The 17835-nt window shown below is 38.5% G+C and overlaps 1 protein-coding gene and 1 long non-coding RNA gene across 4 annotated transcripts in view; one reads left to right on the top strand and one right to left on the bottom strand.

The window, feature by feature from the left end:
* LOC122969303 overlaps window positions 1–9652 on the top strand; it is a 27926-nt gene extending 18274 nt beyond the window's left edge. Inside the window, exons 3-5 of the long non-coding RNA XR_006398979.1 lie at window positions 4504–4510; window positions 5641–5643; window positions 9641–9652. This is a non-coding gene — a long non-coding RNA (uncharacterized LOC122969303). The remainder of the gene's footprint in view (window positions 1–4503; window positions 4511–5640; window positions 5644–9640) is intronic.
* The window catches only part of syngap1a (synaptic Ras GTPase activating protein 1a), a 36613-nt gene continuing 19056 nt past the window's right edge, over window positions 279–17835 (bottom strand). For 2 of the 3 annotated variants that reach the window (XM_044334877.1, XM_044334879.1), the window contains 12 exons: window positions 17665–17809; window positions 16133–16277; window positions 15528–15764; window positions 14082–14283; window positions 12811–13001; window positions 11442–11646; window positions 10172–10750; window positions 7123–7659; window positions 6306–6467; window positions 4853–5064; window positions 3330–3402; window positions 279–1319 (listed from right to left, as the gene is read on the bottom strand). In XM_044334877.1, coding sequence (XP_044190812.1) covers window positions 1284–1319; window positions 3330–3402; window positions 4853–5064; window positions 6306–6467; window positions 7123–7659; window positions 10172–10750; window positions 11442–11646; window positions 12811–13001; window positions 14082–14283; window positions 15528–15764; window positions 16133–16277; window positions 17665–17809 — 2724 coding nt within the window. In that variant the 3' untranslated portion in view covers window positions 279–1283. The remainder of the gene's footprint in view (window positions 1320–3329; window positions 3403–4852; window positions 5065–6305; window positions 6468–7122; window positions 7660–10171; window positions 10751–11441; window positions 11647–12810; window positions 13002–14081; window positions 14284–15527; window positions 15765–16132; window positions 16278–17664; window positions 17810–17835) is intronic. The other variant, XM_044334878.1, reaches the window with a different exon arrangement.

Genomic DNA, 17835 nt, shown 5'->3' on the forward strand with positions numbered 1-17835 from the left:
ATTTCCCATAATGCTACTTTTAAAGCATCTTTTCACTCCTAACCTGGTGATTGCCTGTGTCTTTCAACCTTCGTGCCCCCCGCTGCAGTAACACAGTCTTTCTGATACAAATTTGCAGTCTACGATGCCAAGCTGAGATAACCCTGATGACATCATTATTACATAATCGGGGTTATTGACCTTACTAAGCTCCTCTAGAGCCACAGAAGACATGAAGATAATTATTTTCACAGGCAGAATATTACCGCGGTACTTTGCCCCTTTAATTTATACATTTTCACACTATTTTTCCTTTTTCTTTATGTCATATTGTTTATGAAGCACTTTGTATCGCTGATTTTGAACTGTAATATAAACTTTATTATTATCATCACTATTATCATTTTTACAAAGTTAACAAATCACATTTTCTCAGATTATTTTGAAAAGTATTTCCATTATTAAAAAGGCTTATTAGCTTTGAGATATATATATATATATATATATATTTATATACTAAGGTCAAGTTCTCACTTTACAGTCTGTCAAAGGGAAATATAACCAACAAGAGGCTTTAGTTTATTTTGACAGCAGCTATAATATAGGCTAATAGGATTTGTTTGGCATCTGTTCAGATGGAATGGTTGTACTATAAAGAATGCAAAAATCATAATGATAACCACCTCTGTAAGTGAAAACACCTTTGCAGTGAGAGTATGTTACTAAATGATTAAACCAGAATCAAATAGTAATATGATCTTTGCTCAGGCCCTGCATCTGAGGATCATAGATGGCAAATGGCAAAACAACGTGCTTGTTGCTTGTCACCAGGCATCACCATGTGGTGATATTGTGCTTGAGCCTTTTCTACATTTTGTCTGCAGCCACTTACAAGAGGTGAAGAAGTGCTGCTTGTTGCAGGGAAAATCATGAATCCATCTTCATCCCCAGTTTTTACACATCTCCTCTTACTACTTCCGATTAAATAAAGAAACTCGTTATGTTCAGTATTGCCATTGTTGTTGCATTGGCTTATATTTTTCAGCCAACATGTGCACAGAAGATTCACTGCACACACTGGTCCTCACGCTAAATTGATTGTCAAGTTCTAGTACAGGCAAAATTTGAATATGTGCAAAGTTTTTTTTTTTTTTTTTTTTTAAGAATTTTGTGAGAAGAAGCCTCCAGTAGTCCTGCTGGATTCTCTGCAGAGCTTCTCTTCATGGGGTTTTGTGGGAGGATCTGAATCAGTCTTCTTACACTCGAATGACCGTCATGAACTCTGGTCACTTTGGAATTGGCAGTCAGGATCCTGGGTGGCCATAGCCCTGGTTGATAGACTGAGGGAAAAGAAAACAGATGGAATTACTACTTATCTCCATTTACAGCTTCATGAGGCGCATGTTTAAAGTAATAGTTCAACATTTTGGAAAATACAGTTATTCACTTTCTTGACAAAGATTTAGATTAGACGACCGATAACACTGTCATATTTGTCTGTCAAATGCAAAGCTACAGTCAGCAGCTGATTAGCTTAGTTTAGCATAAAAACTCACTAATTAATACGCTGTTTGTTTAATCTGTACAAAAATGTGTTGTATAAAAACTTAAATTAAACAAATGACATACGAACTGATGAGGCACATTTAGTGCCACAACAATGATTGTGTAAGTTTATCGAATGTCACACAGTGCGAGACGGGTCTGATAAAATCTTAATCGCAATCTGTGTCAGACTGTATGATCAGTATGATCTATATGTATCAGTTTGAACCATGTGAGATTGTGCAACGAATGGATGGTGAATCGTAGCGCTACGATGTAAATAGAAAAGAGTCGTCATCCTGCAAAATTCTTTTACGTTCCACCTGCATCGTTTTGGTTTGTGTGTGGTGTTTTTTTGTTTTTGTTTAAACTTTATTTTTTCTTTAACAAAAATGAGACTTAAGAAATGTTACACCAGCCAACGTATTCTGCATCACTTCATGTCATATTCTGATTGGTTGGTTTGTAGACCTTGGTAGTAGCAGCAGCCATGTTTAGGAATTTGATCCTAAACTTCTGACACGCCAGAATTTTGTCACAGGTTGTTTTTGGACGTTTCTCACAGTGCGTTCTCGAACCAATGTTTTGGATTGACAACCAAAGATTTCATTGTCAACTTTTGTCTCAGACAGCTCAAAACTACATAATGTAAAGTGTAAATTTGTGAGCTTTAGAGGTGCTGGTCAGCCAGCAGCCAGACGAAATGTTTCTTCATGTTTACAGTCTTGATCCTAAACTAACTGGTTGCTGGCTTCAGCTACATATTGACATGAGTGATATCAGTCTTGTCATCTAACTCTCAGCAAGAAAGGTATAAACCTGTTTTCCAAAATGGGAAACTATTTCTTTAAATCTTAATTCTCTGTTTTCTGTCTTTGGGAGAAAACTGTTGCACAAAGTGATTAACAGCACTCTCCCATCCTGAACAGCATTTCTCAACACTTACTTGGACTGTACATTATCCTTCTTTAATGGGACTCCAAGCACTGTAACATTTAGTATCATGAGTGAGAGTGTCTATCTCATAGCTGGGATGGTAATAAGAGCCAAAAACTATACTGTTTTGCCAACATGAAACTGCTTTACTAGACTAAATTTGGTTGCAGAGTTTGGACATTTATCCTCATTACTCACTCATATTTATTTAGAAAATCTGGTGCAAAAACAATTACAATCTCACAGCAAACCCAGCAGAGAAACATTTCTATTTATAGTCTGAGTTTTCAATTGTCAATTTTGTCTATTTGCTCTTGAAAGATGGCGACAGTGGATTTCAAGGACAGCAAATGTTGTTTCTCTGAGTTATTTTGGCATAAACACGGCATACACAGCCTCTTCAGCTGCGTCACTATCCAGCCCACATTCACGAAGCGGAGCCCTGAAGAATTACTGTGACGCTGCTGATGAGTCATAGTTAAGGTTTTTATGATGACGAATGTGTTCTGTGGTATAATAGTGATGTTTTTGAGACGTGATATTCCTTCACAGAACACAGAGACCAAGTTAGATTGACATCTGTACATAAATTTAAGCTCCATCCAGCTCTTGATTTTTAGATCAGGACTGTGTTTCTCCAGTCTCCCCTCAGGCATTCACAGTAAATGGTGAAATGTTATTTCAGATATGACATAAACATGCTTTTGAAATAATGGGAATAGGTGAGGTGTATGACAGCTGCAAACTTTTTTCCCCTGCACTCACTTTGGCAAATGCTCTGGATGTGATGTACGAATGATGCAAACTGTTCTAGGACATGACTGTTTTAGCAAATAGGGATGATAAAAGATGTAGACACAGGCACAAACCTGGTCTGTGAGGATTCGAGGCTTAATATCAGGAATGGCACCCCCTCTCAGCTCATCTTCCACAGCCATGAGTCTGACAACAGGGAAATAGAGACAAACATACCGGTTGACAAAAATAGAATTATGAAGCCGGTGTTCTTCAAATTTACTGTAGGATTATGTGGCCATATGATGATATTAAGGTCTTGACATATTTCTATGTACAGTCGGCTATCCACAGTTCTTGCTGGAGTTTGCAGTATCTTTAGCTAGAGGAAATGCATAGTTTAACTAAAGAAGGCTTCCTACCAAATGAGATAAGAGCTCCAGCTGCACAAAATCTTGGCTTTCAGAAAGAAATATAATGTGGTGCACAAATATCTCATTAGGTAGGAATCCTGCTTTCTTCCAAGAAACATTTCCTCCATGTGTGGGTATACATTTGAGACTCGTGTTTCATATTTAGTGTGAGCCTTATGGGTATGATTTTCAATATTACTTTTGATATTTAAATGAGCTATATTTAAAGGAACATGGAAATGAACAAGGTTCAACATTTTGGGGAATAGAGTTACATGACAAGTTTGATACCACCCTCATGTCTGTGTGTTAAGTACGGAGCTGGAGTCAGGATGTGGTTAGCCTAGCTTAGCATAAAGACTGGAAGCAGGGCCAAACCCCCTGGCTCTTTCTCATATATTCAATCTGCACAGAAACAAAAATGTAAAAACATTTTGTGGTTTTAGAGAGAGTTCTCTGTGAACTTTGGAGAGTGCCAAGATAGCTGTTTCCCCCCGCTAAGCTAGGCTAATTGCTTCCCGACTCTGCCTCCGTATTGAACACACAGATGTGGGAGTGGTATCAGTCTTCTCATCCAGCTCTCGGAAAGAAGGTGACTATGCACATTTTCCAAAATGCTGAGTTATTCCTTTAAAATCAGATACATATGACATCATGCAAGTTGTATTTTAGTGGATGACTTCTACTTTTACTTAGTGAAAAATGATATTTGATACTTCCTTCACTAAGCATAGACGTTTTCTTCTGTGTTTGGGTACTTTTACAAAAGACCTAAAAACTTTTCTCTAAATGGAGCCAATTTCTGAGTAGTCGTACAAGCTGGCAACCACTTTTAATCTTCCCATTTCCTCCAGTCGTGTTTAACAGTTATGTATTGCTTTGTTGTAGCACTCAGATAATTGGTTTTAAAGCTGCAATCTATGACTCACTACAGTTTCAAGCCACAGCAAAGATAACAGAACATCTAATGCTGCATGTGATATTGTGAAGTTTGCCTTGTTGTTGTGTTTGGTATACAGTAATAGTAGTAGTAGCATTTATGTGTTTCTCCACACTCCATCACACAGTTTGATTATAATAATAAAGGTATACACTTTAAAAAACAATGGATTTTAACTCTAATAAAAAGCTGGTTGTGCTGTTTTTAAATTTTGTGTAACATGTTTGATGCAACAGTAAACTCAAAGCATTAACTTGCACAGCCTCCTCTCTGCCAGCTGCAGTTCAGTTCAAACATTAATCACCTGTTGATGATGCCTTTGATTTGAGAGTCCTTCTCCATTTGCTGCTGCTTCAGGCGGCGCTCGCTGTCTTCCAGGCGGCACTGATACTGCTGCAGGATCTTGCTTGTCTGCTGTTCCTGCGACATAAGTCTCTGCTCGTATTCTTCAAGCTTGCGATGAGACATCTTCAGCCGCTCCTTCAAGGAATGTATTTCTTCTTCATACTCTCTTACCTGAAAGATGAATGACATATAGTGTCATCAGTGGTGTTGTCCATGGCGTTCAGCAATATTCCTGAATGATGAGTGATTTTATCAATATAGACACAACTCTGTGGTGAAACTGTTTTTATGCTGAGCAGCAAGAGAAGAAAGTGTGGAGACAAAGCTGCAGTTGGTATTGAGCTAGATGTTAATGTCTGCAATAACAAATTTCAATGCTCTGCATAAGAATCTGTTTCTGATGTAGGAAAAAGAGTGTTATTCATCATAGAAAATGCACAACCAATATCAAACTCATGTATGATTCTGTTAAGCTCTGATACATAATTGAAATATGACAAAGTGTCACTTCGCTGCAGGTCATGTAATCAGTAACAGCAATCAGTTGAAGATATTTTTCCTCTTGAAGTGGTTGATATAAAGGCTTAAAGTGTTTGTCTGCTTAAAGTATATTTTATATGTAGAGCATGACTGAAATGCAGGATACATTTGGAGTATAGGCAGCTGATGATTCATCACCCACACTGAAAGTTGGACTCATGTGTGAGTGTGGTTGAAATGTTAATAAAGGTGTTAAAGGGACCTGAGGGTGTCATCTTCTCTTTCACCAGGGACACTTCCAATGACCAGAACCTATTTATTTGATGTGCATTTACTGTAAGTTGATCTGACTTTGCAAACCTAGAGTACTATTTTTTCCAGCAGGGAAAATATAAATAACCCACGACTTTCAGCAAACTTGCCATCATTGTCCAAAACAACCAGGCCATTCCTACATGTACTAACTTTGTAATTGATCCTTAATTTCTCAAATGAAACTCAAATGTCGGGTTTCAGTCAATGATAACAAAATGAAATCATTAAAATCGAACTGTCCAGTTTGGTAAACAGGAGTCTTCTGTACAGTTTACTGACCAATTACAGTTTCCTCTTCCTGCCATATTCAGCTGTCAACTTGCTCAACTGGATTTTAAAAATCAGCTTATCAGAAAAACGCAGGCCAGATGCTTAAAAAGCCTTCAAGATACAGTAATGTAATCTTTGATTCTTATCTATAGGGCTGCTTATTCCTGTAAATCCTGTTTTATCTCTGATTTCACTATAAGTGGTGTCACATATATTTTAAAGAGTGCACACACACGCTACAGTTATGGATACTTTTGCCTGAAAATACCTTGGCCAGGCAAAAACACTGAAGATATTTTTACCCTAGTGTTAACTAATCATAGGAGGCAAAAAATGAATGTGCTCACCCTCTCTAGCCGTGACTCATCCATGCTCTTGGAGTATTCTTTCAGCTGACCCTCACGGTCCGGCCGCAGGCTCTCAATGTCAGCGGAGAGATGTGGCATGTTGGACACCCAGGCGACTGTTCGTTCATTGGCGCCAGGGGTGTTCAATGTCGACTGAGAACCCTGAAACAACAATAAAGGTCAGTAAAGCTTTAAATTAATGTTTTGGTGTAAAGAATCCCTGATAAACTCAAACATCTAAGAGCCCCATAATTAGTCCAGGGGATATCTAGGCTTCAGTTATGGACTTGAACTAATGCTGCAACTAACAATTATTGTCATAGTTGATTCATCTGCTAATTATTTTCTCAATTAATCGTTTCATCTATAAAAAGAAAACAGAAAACAGCAAAAACAAGTTTCCCGTAGCAAATCAAATGTCTTGTTTTGTCCGACCAGCAGTCCAAAACACGGTGTATAGTAGTATAGTGTTAAGACAAGAAAAAAACAGAAAATTCTCACATTTGAGAAGCTCGAACCATCAAATGATTGTCAGTCTTCATGCAAGAATACCAAACCATTGGCAAAACTGTTGCCAATTAACTTTCCATTGATTGACTGATCAGTTAACCCTTGCAGCTCTCACTTTAACATATTATTTCAAAATTTGGTCTGTTTCTCACACCATTTAAAATAATTGAAAACATTTCTATACAATGGCATATTGTATAAACCGAGCTGCTGAGGAACTGTCACTCTTGTGTGGATCTTTTACATATAGATACTGTTATGAATCTGTGCAGTTTGCGTTCAATAAAAGCTTTGAAGTTAGATTGACCTGTTTATTGACAACTGGCTTGAGCAGGTGCTGCTGTGGAGGCTGCAGTTGTGACGATTGAGGCTTCTTGGTGCTTTTTGTTGGCGTGTCTGTTGACTCCTCCGCGGCTGCTGACGGGCCCTGGTTCTCTTTGGCGGAGCTTGTCTGGTACGGGAGCCCGGGAGCCGGACTGTCTGTCACAGACAGCTGCGTCTCCTGTTGTTGCTGCTGCGTCTGCTGTTGCTGTTGCTGCTGCTGCTGTTGTTGTTGTTGCTGTTGCGGTGGCTGCTGAGTTTGGCGTGACTTCGGCTGACTGCCGCTGAAGTTTGTCTCCGAAGACTCGAGGAGGAGGTTCCTGCTCTGCGGGCGTACTTTTGGAGGTGTGGCAGTGGCTGAAGTGTTAATGGACCGCTGTGACTTGAGGTGCTGTTGTGGGGCTATGGATGTCTGACGGACAGGATGAACAGTAGTGGGAGGTGTGGCCAAAGAGGCGGGGGTGCCCGTACCAGTTGCTGTCTGAGAGGTGACTCCCATCAGGTGCTGCTGCTGGAGAGACTCCTGAGAGGAGAGAAGAGGACATTGTCGAGAAAATGAAGCAAATGCCAACTGAAAACAACTCTGTGTAGTTTGACTTTGATGCCCCTCAGTGGTAGAATCCAATACAACTGATGGATGGATGATAAATAGACGGCTAGATGAAGAGATAATTAATTCATAAAGCAATGTCCCAACAACACCATCTGTATTAATGAACAGGAGGCTTGTGATGTTTGTTCCATTAAGGCCCACGCAGCAGCACAGAAATAGCTCAAAGAGTACATGATAGTGTCGTTAAAAACTGTAATTTTTACACAGACACACTGTAGTAATATTATCAGCGTGACAGATTAGCAGCCAGAATACACCATCAAGTCACAGCCAAAAGGTCATTTCATATTTCTGTTTCATTAAAAGTTATTCGACAAAACACAAGAATCCTACTTAACTCCATCAAACAAATGACAGTTTAATTTAAGTTATAATGTGAATTAAGATGTTTAAACTAAGTTTGAGAATTTGCTTATTGTATATCCATCATGAGTGTTTTTCTTTAACATTTAAAACCTTTGAGCTTCTATAACTGACCAAAATTCATTTTCACAGTCAAAAATCTGTGTCCAGGAGATTCAAGGCTGGTCTGCAGCATACTGAGGGTTAAAGTATGTAATATCATCATCATATGTGTAGTATCTGCAGTTATGACACTTTTTTCTACCCTTCTGACCGACCGTTAGTTCTCAGCCCTGTTGAAACAAGGACACGCAATACGATGATGTCAAGCACCCTACACAGTTCAGCAGAGGAGGTGAGTAAATGATCCCGTTTCATTGTGAGTTGTCTGTGTCCCCCAATAGCACCCTTACACTAGTGTTAGATTAGCTTTCTGCTGCTCTAGAAAGGGCAGTATTGTAAATATTTCCTAGAGTATTTTGTTTGGATCCAAGCTTTGTTCAGTGACTTGACAAAGTCCATACCATGACAGTGTAAACACAGTGAAAACAGAAGTATAAGCAGGATCTGATGGACTGCAAGGGTTCATATAAAGTCTGCAATTCATGCAGATGTTTTTGTTGCTCAGTTTAGGGGTTAAAATCAAACTAAGAATAAATTATTAGGCTACAAGTATAGTGGGCGAGTTAGCCAAAACAATTCAGCTCTTTTTAACAAAACTGAGAAAATTAATAGTTAGCTGTAAATGTTCTCGTCACAACGTTTGTAGATCCAGCAGTGACAATACCATGTTTTTATTGAATCTGATTGATTGCTAAAGTACTGAGGAATATTTGCAGGTTTACTTTAAACGTGTTGATTTATGTTTATGCTTACATGTTGCATATGTCAAATTTAAATGCATGTTTAATAAAATTATCACACAGCAAAACTAATATTCCAGCATAAGATTACTGGTTGGTTTCTCTGCCCTGTGTAGTCTGTTGTTAAGTAACCTGAAGGAAGGACCAGGGAGCCGGTAAGAGCCAGCTCTGCGGTGTCTTGTGCACATTACATACCATTACCTTTGCACTACCTGTACTCCCACTACTACGTCTAGTTTTTTTTACACTATAACTCGAATATTACATTTATTTTGTACATATTAAAACCTAGGTGTATATACAGTGTGTGTATATATATATATATAGAATTTGTATGGATTTATATGCAGCTGTATAATCCTTGTGTATGTATAATAGTTTTTCCTTTTTAATTTTTCCTTAGTGCTATTTTTACATACTTTGTTCTGCTTTATTGCCAAATTGATTGTGTTATTTTATTCTAATTTAAAATATTTTAATATTTGTAAATACATACTATACTATAACAGGCCTGATAGACAAGCAACCAACAACAAGCCAGTCTCAAGCACTAAACACACATGAGTCTGTCCAATTTGATTCAGAGTGTGACCTGAATTATTTTAAATGACACACTAGTGATCACTGCAACCACTTCAAGAGAACAAAACAGAATATAATCTGAATGTCGGTCTGAGTGTTGTTAGTTTTTGGATAAATCAACAAGTTCTCCACCTAGTGGTACTCTTTAAAGTAGAATACCATTTTGGCTTTTCAGCTGCAGTACAGCATAAATATGGAGACCCATTTCTATCCAGACTGAAGTGGTCTCTTGCAGGTTGTACACGCTTACACTACATACTTTACACTCTACAATATTAATAGGTTGCATGATCATTATGTGGTTCTCTGGTTACAAATCCACTATGACTGTTTCAGTCACATCTTTACCTACTAAATGAGGAGTTAACAAAACCCCAAATTATAGATTCTTATAGAAGACTGATGTTAAATACAATTATAGAACTTAATGGTTAAGATTTTGTTTACACTATGGAAGTCACCTGCATCGATTAATGATAAAACTACTGTATATTACACAGATTTTATTATATTTTTATATTATACATCTATATCGATTTTTATGAAAGGTTCATCAAAAGAAAAATATTATTGCATATCATTAAATCTGTTTTTCTGTAATATTTAAAGTATGAAGATAAATGAGAGATTCCTACCTGCACTTGCAGAGACAGCTGGTGCCAGGCGAAGTCATTGCTCTGATTCTGCCGGGTGAAATCATCACTGTAACTGTGTGAGTGGACAATGCTGGGCTGCACCAGACTGCTCTGTGACCGCAGGGCGGACAAGTCCTCACTGCGGGAGAAAGCACTGTTGCCAAAGGCGGGTGCATAGTCATGGTGGCCGTTCTCAGGCTCGGGGGCGAGGAGGAGAGGAGGGGGAGGAGGCTGAGCCTGAGCTGGGGAGTTCTGGGCAGCCAGATGGAATAGCGGGTTCTGGAAAGACAGGGGGAAGTGCATGGCCGCTGCTGCCTGCTGCTGCTGTTGAGAGATGGATTCGGTGGGCCCCCCTATGTGGCCCATCTGGCTCAGCCTCAAACCGGAGCCCGCTGAGCCTGTGGGCATATGCCCTCCCATACGAAGAGGACCGCCGAGGTTCCCGAAGCTGTGGCCCAGGCCAGCAATGGAGGCTTGAGAGGAAGTGAGCATGTCTCCCACAGAGTTTAGGTTGGAAATGCTGTTCATGCGGGAGTCCTGCAGATCCATCATGGACACACTTTTATTCACACTGTGGACCTGAAAGAAACAACAAAAACAGAACATTTATCATATTATTATGAACTGGAATCGACTCGGCATATATATGAAAACCTTCTTCACAACAAAGGAAATTGCTGGATGAAGCACATATATACTTTGAGAAATTTCTTTTCATATTTAAAATCCTGCTGGACTTTTTTTATTGCCTTGTGATTCTTTTTCTTTTTATCTTAATGCCTTTTTATGTTTTCTGTAAAGCACTTTGAATTGCCTTGTTGTTGAAAGGTGATACAAATAAACTCGCCTTGCCTCAATCAAAATCTCTATTTTGCTCTAAAATCAGAGCACAAAGAAAACCAGGTGGGAGATGACACTGGAAAGTCAGGATTGAAAATGGTTCCAAACCTGTTATTATGATCTGAAGTTTAATCATAATCCATACTCAAAAGAAATCTTCTGATTATTAAATTTACAATGAATGTCTGAAATGTCCTCATCAACGATAGAATTAGGTACTCCAAGTGAATCAGAAGTGCAGTCAAACCTAAGTGCCCACAACAAGTCATTACGTTTATAATATGTCACCTCATATGTACTGACACCTGAGGTCTAAAACATTGCAGATAAAGCTTAAAAAGCTGCAGAATTAAGATATAAATCAGGAAACAGTACCAGAGAGAAAATGACTGACTATAAAATGAAATGAAATGACTATATCACAACGTACCTTTGGATCAGGTTCGGTGATGTCTGAGCTGCTAGTGCAGTATGCGGGGCTGGATCGAGCCAGCGGTGGACGGGTCACGTAGAACACTTCCCGGGATGAGCGGAGGTCTCGTTCTGCATGACGCCTCATGTTCAGGTTGGATGAGAGGGATTCTACGGCTGATACTCCAGTCGTAGGGGACGGTAGGCGAGAGATGTCTATCGAACTACAGGTACACGACAAAAAGAGACACATTTGCATTGCATTTTCCCATTTAATTTGACCCCATGTTGTACCTACTCTTTACATATATTATCCAAGTATTATATGGTCAGAAAATGTAGTGTAGTGTAATGTTTGTGGATTCAATTCCAAATAAAATAATAAAAATAAATCGATTAGTTTGGTAGCCAATAAGAAAGACAGAAGAAACCAAGGAATGCCACACACTGATAATCTTACACTCACTTTATTAACAACGTTTTCAGTGATAAAGTGAGTGTAAATGATTGACAGTGCATGCAGGATTGCTTGGTTCCAGTTTTTGATCCTGCATATTTGTCGGTAATAATGATTTTATGGTATGCAAGAACTCCACACGTTTCATTATGTAACTGTTTCATAATGACACATGTGAAAACCCAGTGAGGAGAAGGCATAACGCCAGCCTGTCAGTCACTCGCAGCCCCGACACCTCTGGGGTTAGAGCTACGAGGAGTGGCAGGTGAGTCGCTCCTCTTGTCGGTTTGAATTTCCAGAACGTTTGATTTCTGTCCTCTCACATCTGCCTGCAGGAGATTTAAATAATTCTCATTTAAGATCGTGTTTTATGGCTACAGATTTTGATCCCAACAGAAATGCTTAGTTAGTGGGACGGACTTATATTGGCAAACACAATACAGCTGCAGCAGGGTCTTCTGATGTTACCACTGGTATTTCTCTTACGTAAAGAGTTCTTATTTAAACAGTTCAGCTGTAATGAGAGCAACTGTCTCTTGATAATAGCAGAGTGCTGAAATGAATTGCAACAGAGAGGAAAGAGGTTTGGGTGAGAGAGTCTGGGAACAGATGGTGCTGGCAATTACTGATTGATAAAATACTTAAAAAGCCTTAAGAGGTGCATTAGCATTAGCATTAGGGGCTCTTAGAAATAGACCAGTGTTATGTTTTGAGCTACTTCTCATTTATTGTGTATTGTTGGTCTTTGTGTGCTTTACTGCTAATGACATCCATGTGAAGCTTGACAATCAATGCTGTGTTCAAATGTAAAACCATTAGCATTACCCATTGTGGTGCACAGTCCATAATCTATGAAACACATGCAAATCCAATTTCATGTGTAAAGTTGACAACAAAAATATATAAAACAACAGAAACCATGACAATATACCTGTTTAAGTCGCGCATCATAAGGCTTTGGAAGTCGGAGGACATGAGACGATTGAAAGATGGCCGGGAGAAGAGTCTGTCCTTCGGTCGATCTGGCTGGTGATTTGTAGGCATGTGGAGCTGCGGATTCCTCAGGGCGACACTGATGTCATTCAGCAGCCGTGGTAAGGGTCCGAGTTTGAGAATAGCGTCCTACAGCATGAAACGGTTTTAAAAATCAAACAATCCGAACTTCTTATGGACTCATGTCATATACCAGGTTAGGCCTGGGCGATATATATAATATAGATACTATATCGATATTGTGATATGAGACTAGATATTGTCTTAGATTTTGGATATTATAATATCGCAATATGGCATAAGTGTTGTCTTCTCTTGGTTTTAAAAGCTGCATAACATTAAAGTGATGTCATTTTCTGAACTTGCCAGACTGTTCTATTATTTGCTTTACACACTTGGTCATTATATTCACATTACTGATAATTATTTATCAAAAATCTCATTGTGTAAATATTTTGTAAAAGCACAATTGTCATCCCTACAATGTTGCTGCAATATCATTGTCGAAGTATTTGGTCGAACATATTGTGATATTTGATTTTGTCCATATTGCCCAGCCCTATATCAATTCTTTTTTGTATTGCAGATTGTTTTATTGAGCATTTTTATTTTGGGCATGACCTAAATGAAGGTCAAATTGAAGGTCCAACTGATTAATGAAAGCTGCAGCACAGTCAGTCACTGCCAAATTTAAATTAATTACTTATTAAAACATTATTATTCAAATATTTATTGTTATTCTGTGTGTTTTTATGATGAATCATATCATCTCTTTGAGGCCTGGTTCTGTGGCCCAGTGCTGGTCCGTGGACCAGAGATTGGGAGCTGCTATATCCTACTCATTTATTCATTCATGAATCTCAAATGTCACTTATGAAATACAGAATAAGGCAATAAAAAGCACATAAACCAGCCTATAATCACACATTAGTCAACCTGGGAGACAATTTTGGGAATGAACATAAAATATTTATGACCTTCGTTATGGTACAGCCACAGAAAAATTTCACTGTATTAACAGTTCAAGCATTAGAGTTAAATATTTAAGTAGCTATTCCACATTGGTTAATAGAGTTCAAACAACATTCATATCTTTTGTCTGATAGAAACTGAAAAACCTCTTTTCCCCAACTCTCCAGAGGGCGAGAGAAAGCTCGTATCTAATGTTTAATTTGATTTTCCAGCTACTCATCGTGATGTTCCACCTACCTTGCTAAGCTGTCCCATGACTTCCCACAGTAAGCTGTGAAGCATGGACAATTCTCTGCCAAGGTCGATGTAGCCCTCAAAGCCTCCAGCGTTTCCTCCAGTGTCCATGTTGGAAATCTCATAGAGAAACTGCTGCATGGATCCCCACTCCATCTCCAAGAACTCGTTCATAAAATACATGTATTCTTCCTTGGGTCCAAACCTGCAGAGTATACGGATAAATAATGACATGAAGACAGAGGAAAGGATGGAAACATACAATACATCGTGTTAGTGGATGGATCGGATGTTAAAAGTTCACATGTGGGAGGTGAGTTTTAAAATCCAAGTCAAATAAAATATCTTGTGTTAAATGTCATAACAGTGAAATATGTGTGATTGTCATTTTTGTTGTTCTGCACAAATGAACTGAATATAAAACAATCTAACATCAGTGTGTATGTTTTACATGCATTAGTATCTCGGTTTTGATTATATTTGGGATACAATGTTTACATGAAACAATTAAAAACCTGGATATTCATATCCCTGTTTAAATGATTTTAACAGTATCCAGGTCTCCGGTTGTCTGTGTTGGTGCAGGTGTATCTCTGTTCCACATCCTGCAAATCTGTCGTTTCTGTTCCGACTGAGTTACCTCAAAGATTATCATCATTATTATTTTCTGGCTGCCTGAACTCTGCTGCATTTACCATCTACCAGCTGGATTTATCTTCTGCATTTAGTCATTAGTAAAGGAAGACGAGAGCAACGATGAACATTCACTGTCAGATTTTTATTTTTTCGTTTCAGTATTTAGACCATAATTACATTATTTATCATCCTATTTTTTGTTTTACTGATTAACTACTATGTAACTTGTGTTGAGGATGCACCTAGTTTATGAACATGGCGGAGAATGATGAGAAACCTGGATAAGGTGTTTACATACCACAGTATCCTGCTTTCTATTGAGTACTGCAGCTAGCATATCCAGGTTGAAACCTGGACAAGGGTTTATCCTGGTTTCTGACACTACGATATGATGTTTACATGCTCAAACACATAACCAGGATACTCCAAAAACCCAATCATAACTGGAATACTAGTGTGCATGTAAACGTACTCATTCTAAAGCATTACATGTGACCATGCAGCTCTATTTTATGTACAACTGTTGATGTTTTAATTATAGGTGCTTATTTAAACCAGCAGAATTGTGTTAATATAAATGAAAAAAAGTCAGGAAAAAATGCAGAGTGAAGGTCGGAGCAGCTGAAAGACTTGCAGCTCACTGTGCTTGAGTAACAGTTTATACCTTAACTGTCAAAACTGCAAGTCTCTATTTCTGTGATGTTACTCTGTGACATGCATCCCACCTAGCACAAGCATAAACATCTGCAAATCTAAAAAGGAACTGAATCAAATTAATGTTGTGTAAGAGGACAGGCGATGTCAGAGACTCACTTGCTGAAACTGGCCAGGTTCTGCATCACCTTGGCTATGAGTGTGAGTGTGCGGGAAGTGCGTTCGGCCGGGTACTCCTGCATTAGGTTGAAGAGGGAGGGGGACATGATGGCTGGGCACATGAAGCGAAGAAACAGGGAGGAACTGATGAGACTGTCAGCGAGATCTTCTCTTCCACGCTCAGCACATCTGGCTCTCCATGAGGCAAAAACTTCCTTCAGCTCCCGGGGAAAAATGCTGAAACAAGAACTTGATTTTATTACTCATTGTCACAGAAAAGTGGAAGATAAAAGGCAGCAGATTATTTAAAGCCCTCAGGAATTCATCAAGGTCAGAAAACTAAAGCATCTGGAAAATTACTGGACCATACCCCGCTATGGATGTAGGATGTGCTTATGCAACCGCTTTCAAAAAGTCTAACTTGCTGTTTATGAATCCACTGATTATATGAGTTTGCAAAATAATCCTTTCACATTGTTTTCACAGCCTCAAATGCTTGTTTATGTGATGTGTCTTTTCTGGAATCAGGTTACATTAAAAACTGAATGAAATGTTCTGTAACAGATATGCAGTTATCTGGAAGGTACAAATGGGGCAAAACTGACCAGAGAGAGTTGATAATCTTGCAGAGTAACAGCTCGCAGCACATGCGAAGGTTAGCTTGATGGTCAGCGAGGACTGATGGCGGCACACGCATGGGGTCCACCTCACAGTTCTCCTCAGACTCATATAAGGCTCGAATGAAGTCACCTGCAAGTTGGACATCACATTCTCATTATGTTTCCCCAAAATGAATCGTAGCCCTAAACTACTTTTACAGCTGGATAAAGAGAGTAAAAGCCAAATGTTATATTTTGTAAATATGATACTGTGTGATTATGATAATAAAATGTTAGGATATACTCAAATGTGAATAAACGATTTTAAAAAAATGGCTGGTCCATCTAAAACATATCATACATGACAAAGAGTCTACAGCCATGCTACAGGCTGAGGTTACACTTAGGTACGTTATTGCTAAATGCTAATGCAAGAACGCTAACATGCCTACGTTTAGCGCATATGTTTACCCTGCTCACCATCTTAGTTTAGCACATTAGCATGCTAACATTCACTATCACAAAACATAATACATACAGCCTGATGGGAATGTCATTAGTTTTGTGGGTATTTGGTAATAAAGGAAAGGATTGGACTAAATAAAGTTCTGACGTCATGGTACCACTAGACGACAAGTCAGAGGATCATCAAAGTGATAACAATTCATCCTTGATGGAGCATGAATGTGTGTACAACATAGCATGTCAATCCATCCAAGTAGTTGATGAGATTTTTCAGTCTGGACCAAAGTGGTGGGCGACCGACTAAGCAACCAACCAACAGACAGAATGATATTGCCAACGCTAGAGCCATTCTTCTAGTAGGGCTGCAACTAACAGTTATTTTTATTATTGATTAATCTGACAGTTATTTTCTTGATTAATGTCTTCAGTTTGCTTGTTTTATCTGACTAACCGTCCAAAACCATAAAATATCAATTTCATTGTCACATATGACAAAGAAAAACAGCAAATAGTCACAATTAATTTTCTGCTGATAGACTGATTATTAATCATTGCAGCTCTAGCTTCTAGCATGCCTAAAAACTAATCTAAAATATACATGAATATTAAATATACAGGATTTGTACTTAAAGGACTAAAATACGAAAAATGACTGATGTTGTTTTCTGCATCAAGTGTTTGATTATGGATGTTGTGCATCAAAATGCTTAAACTTTTGCATTAGTAACAGGTCTCTCATATGCTGATGTCCATTAATTTAAAAAAAACTATTTGCTTTAATTGCACAAGACAATAGAAAAAGAAATTTGCATTTAATGTTGCGATACAGAAATATTATTAGAGCACTATTTGTTGGTGTAACATTTAGACTGTTGCGGCCACAATAAATGATTAAGTTAATGTCACAAATATATCACAAATGTAGTTTAACAGTCTCAAGACGAAACAATGTAAGTCATTTTTGCTAAATGACAGACGACGTTTGTGTTAAAATTGAACATCAAAACAATTGAGATACTTCCTTCAGTCAGGCAGCAGGAAATATCATTTGGTTTCACCAACAGCAGCCTTACCTATAGCCTCCTTGAGGTATCTGTGACCAATCAGTTTGAGGTACTCCTCCACAGCCTTTGTAGCGAGCGTGTTCTCCCGAAAAATCAAGTGCTCACGGTCCATGAATCGATCCACCTCACACATCGCCATGTCAGACAGGAACTCCTGAGAAGAGATTACATTTTCAGTTC

Source organism: Thunnus albacares, chromosome 19 (genome assembly GCF_914725855.1).
Source record: "Thunnus albacares chromosome 19, fThuAlb1.1, whole genome shotgun sequence".
Classification (NCBI taxonomy): domain Eukaryota; kingdom Metazoa; phylum Chordata; class Actinopteri; order Scombriformes; family Scombridae; genus Thunnus; species Thunnus albacares.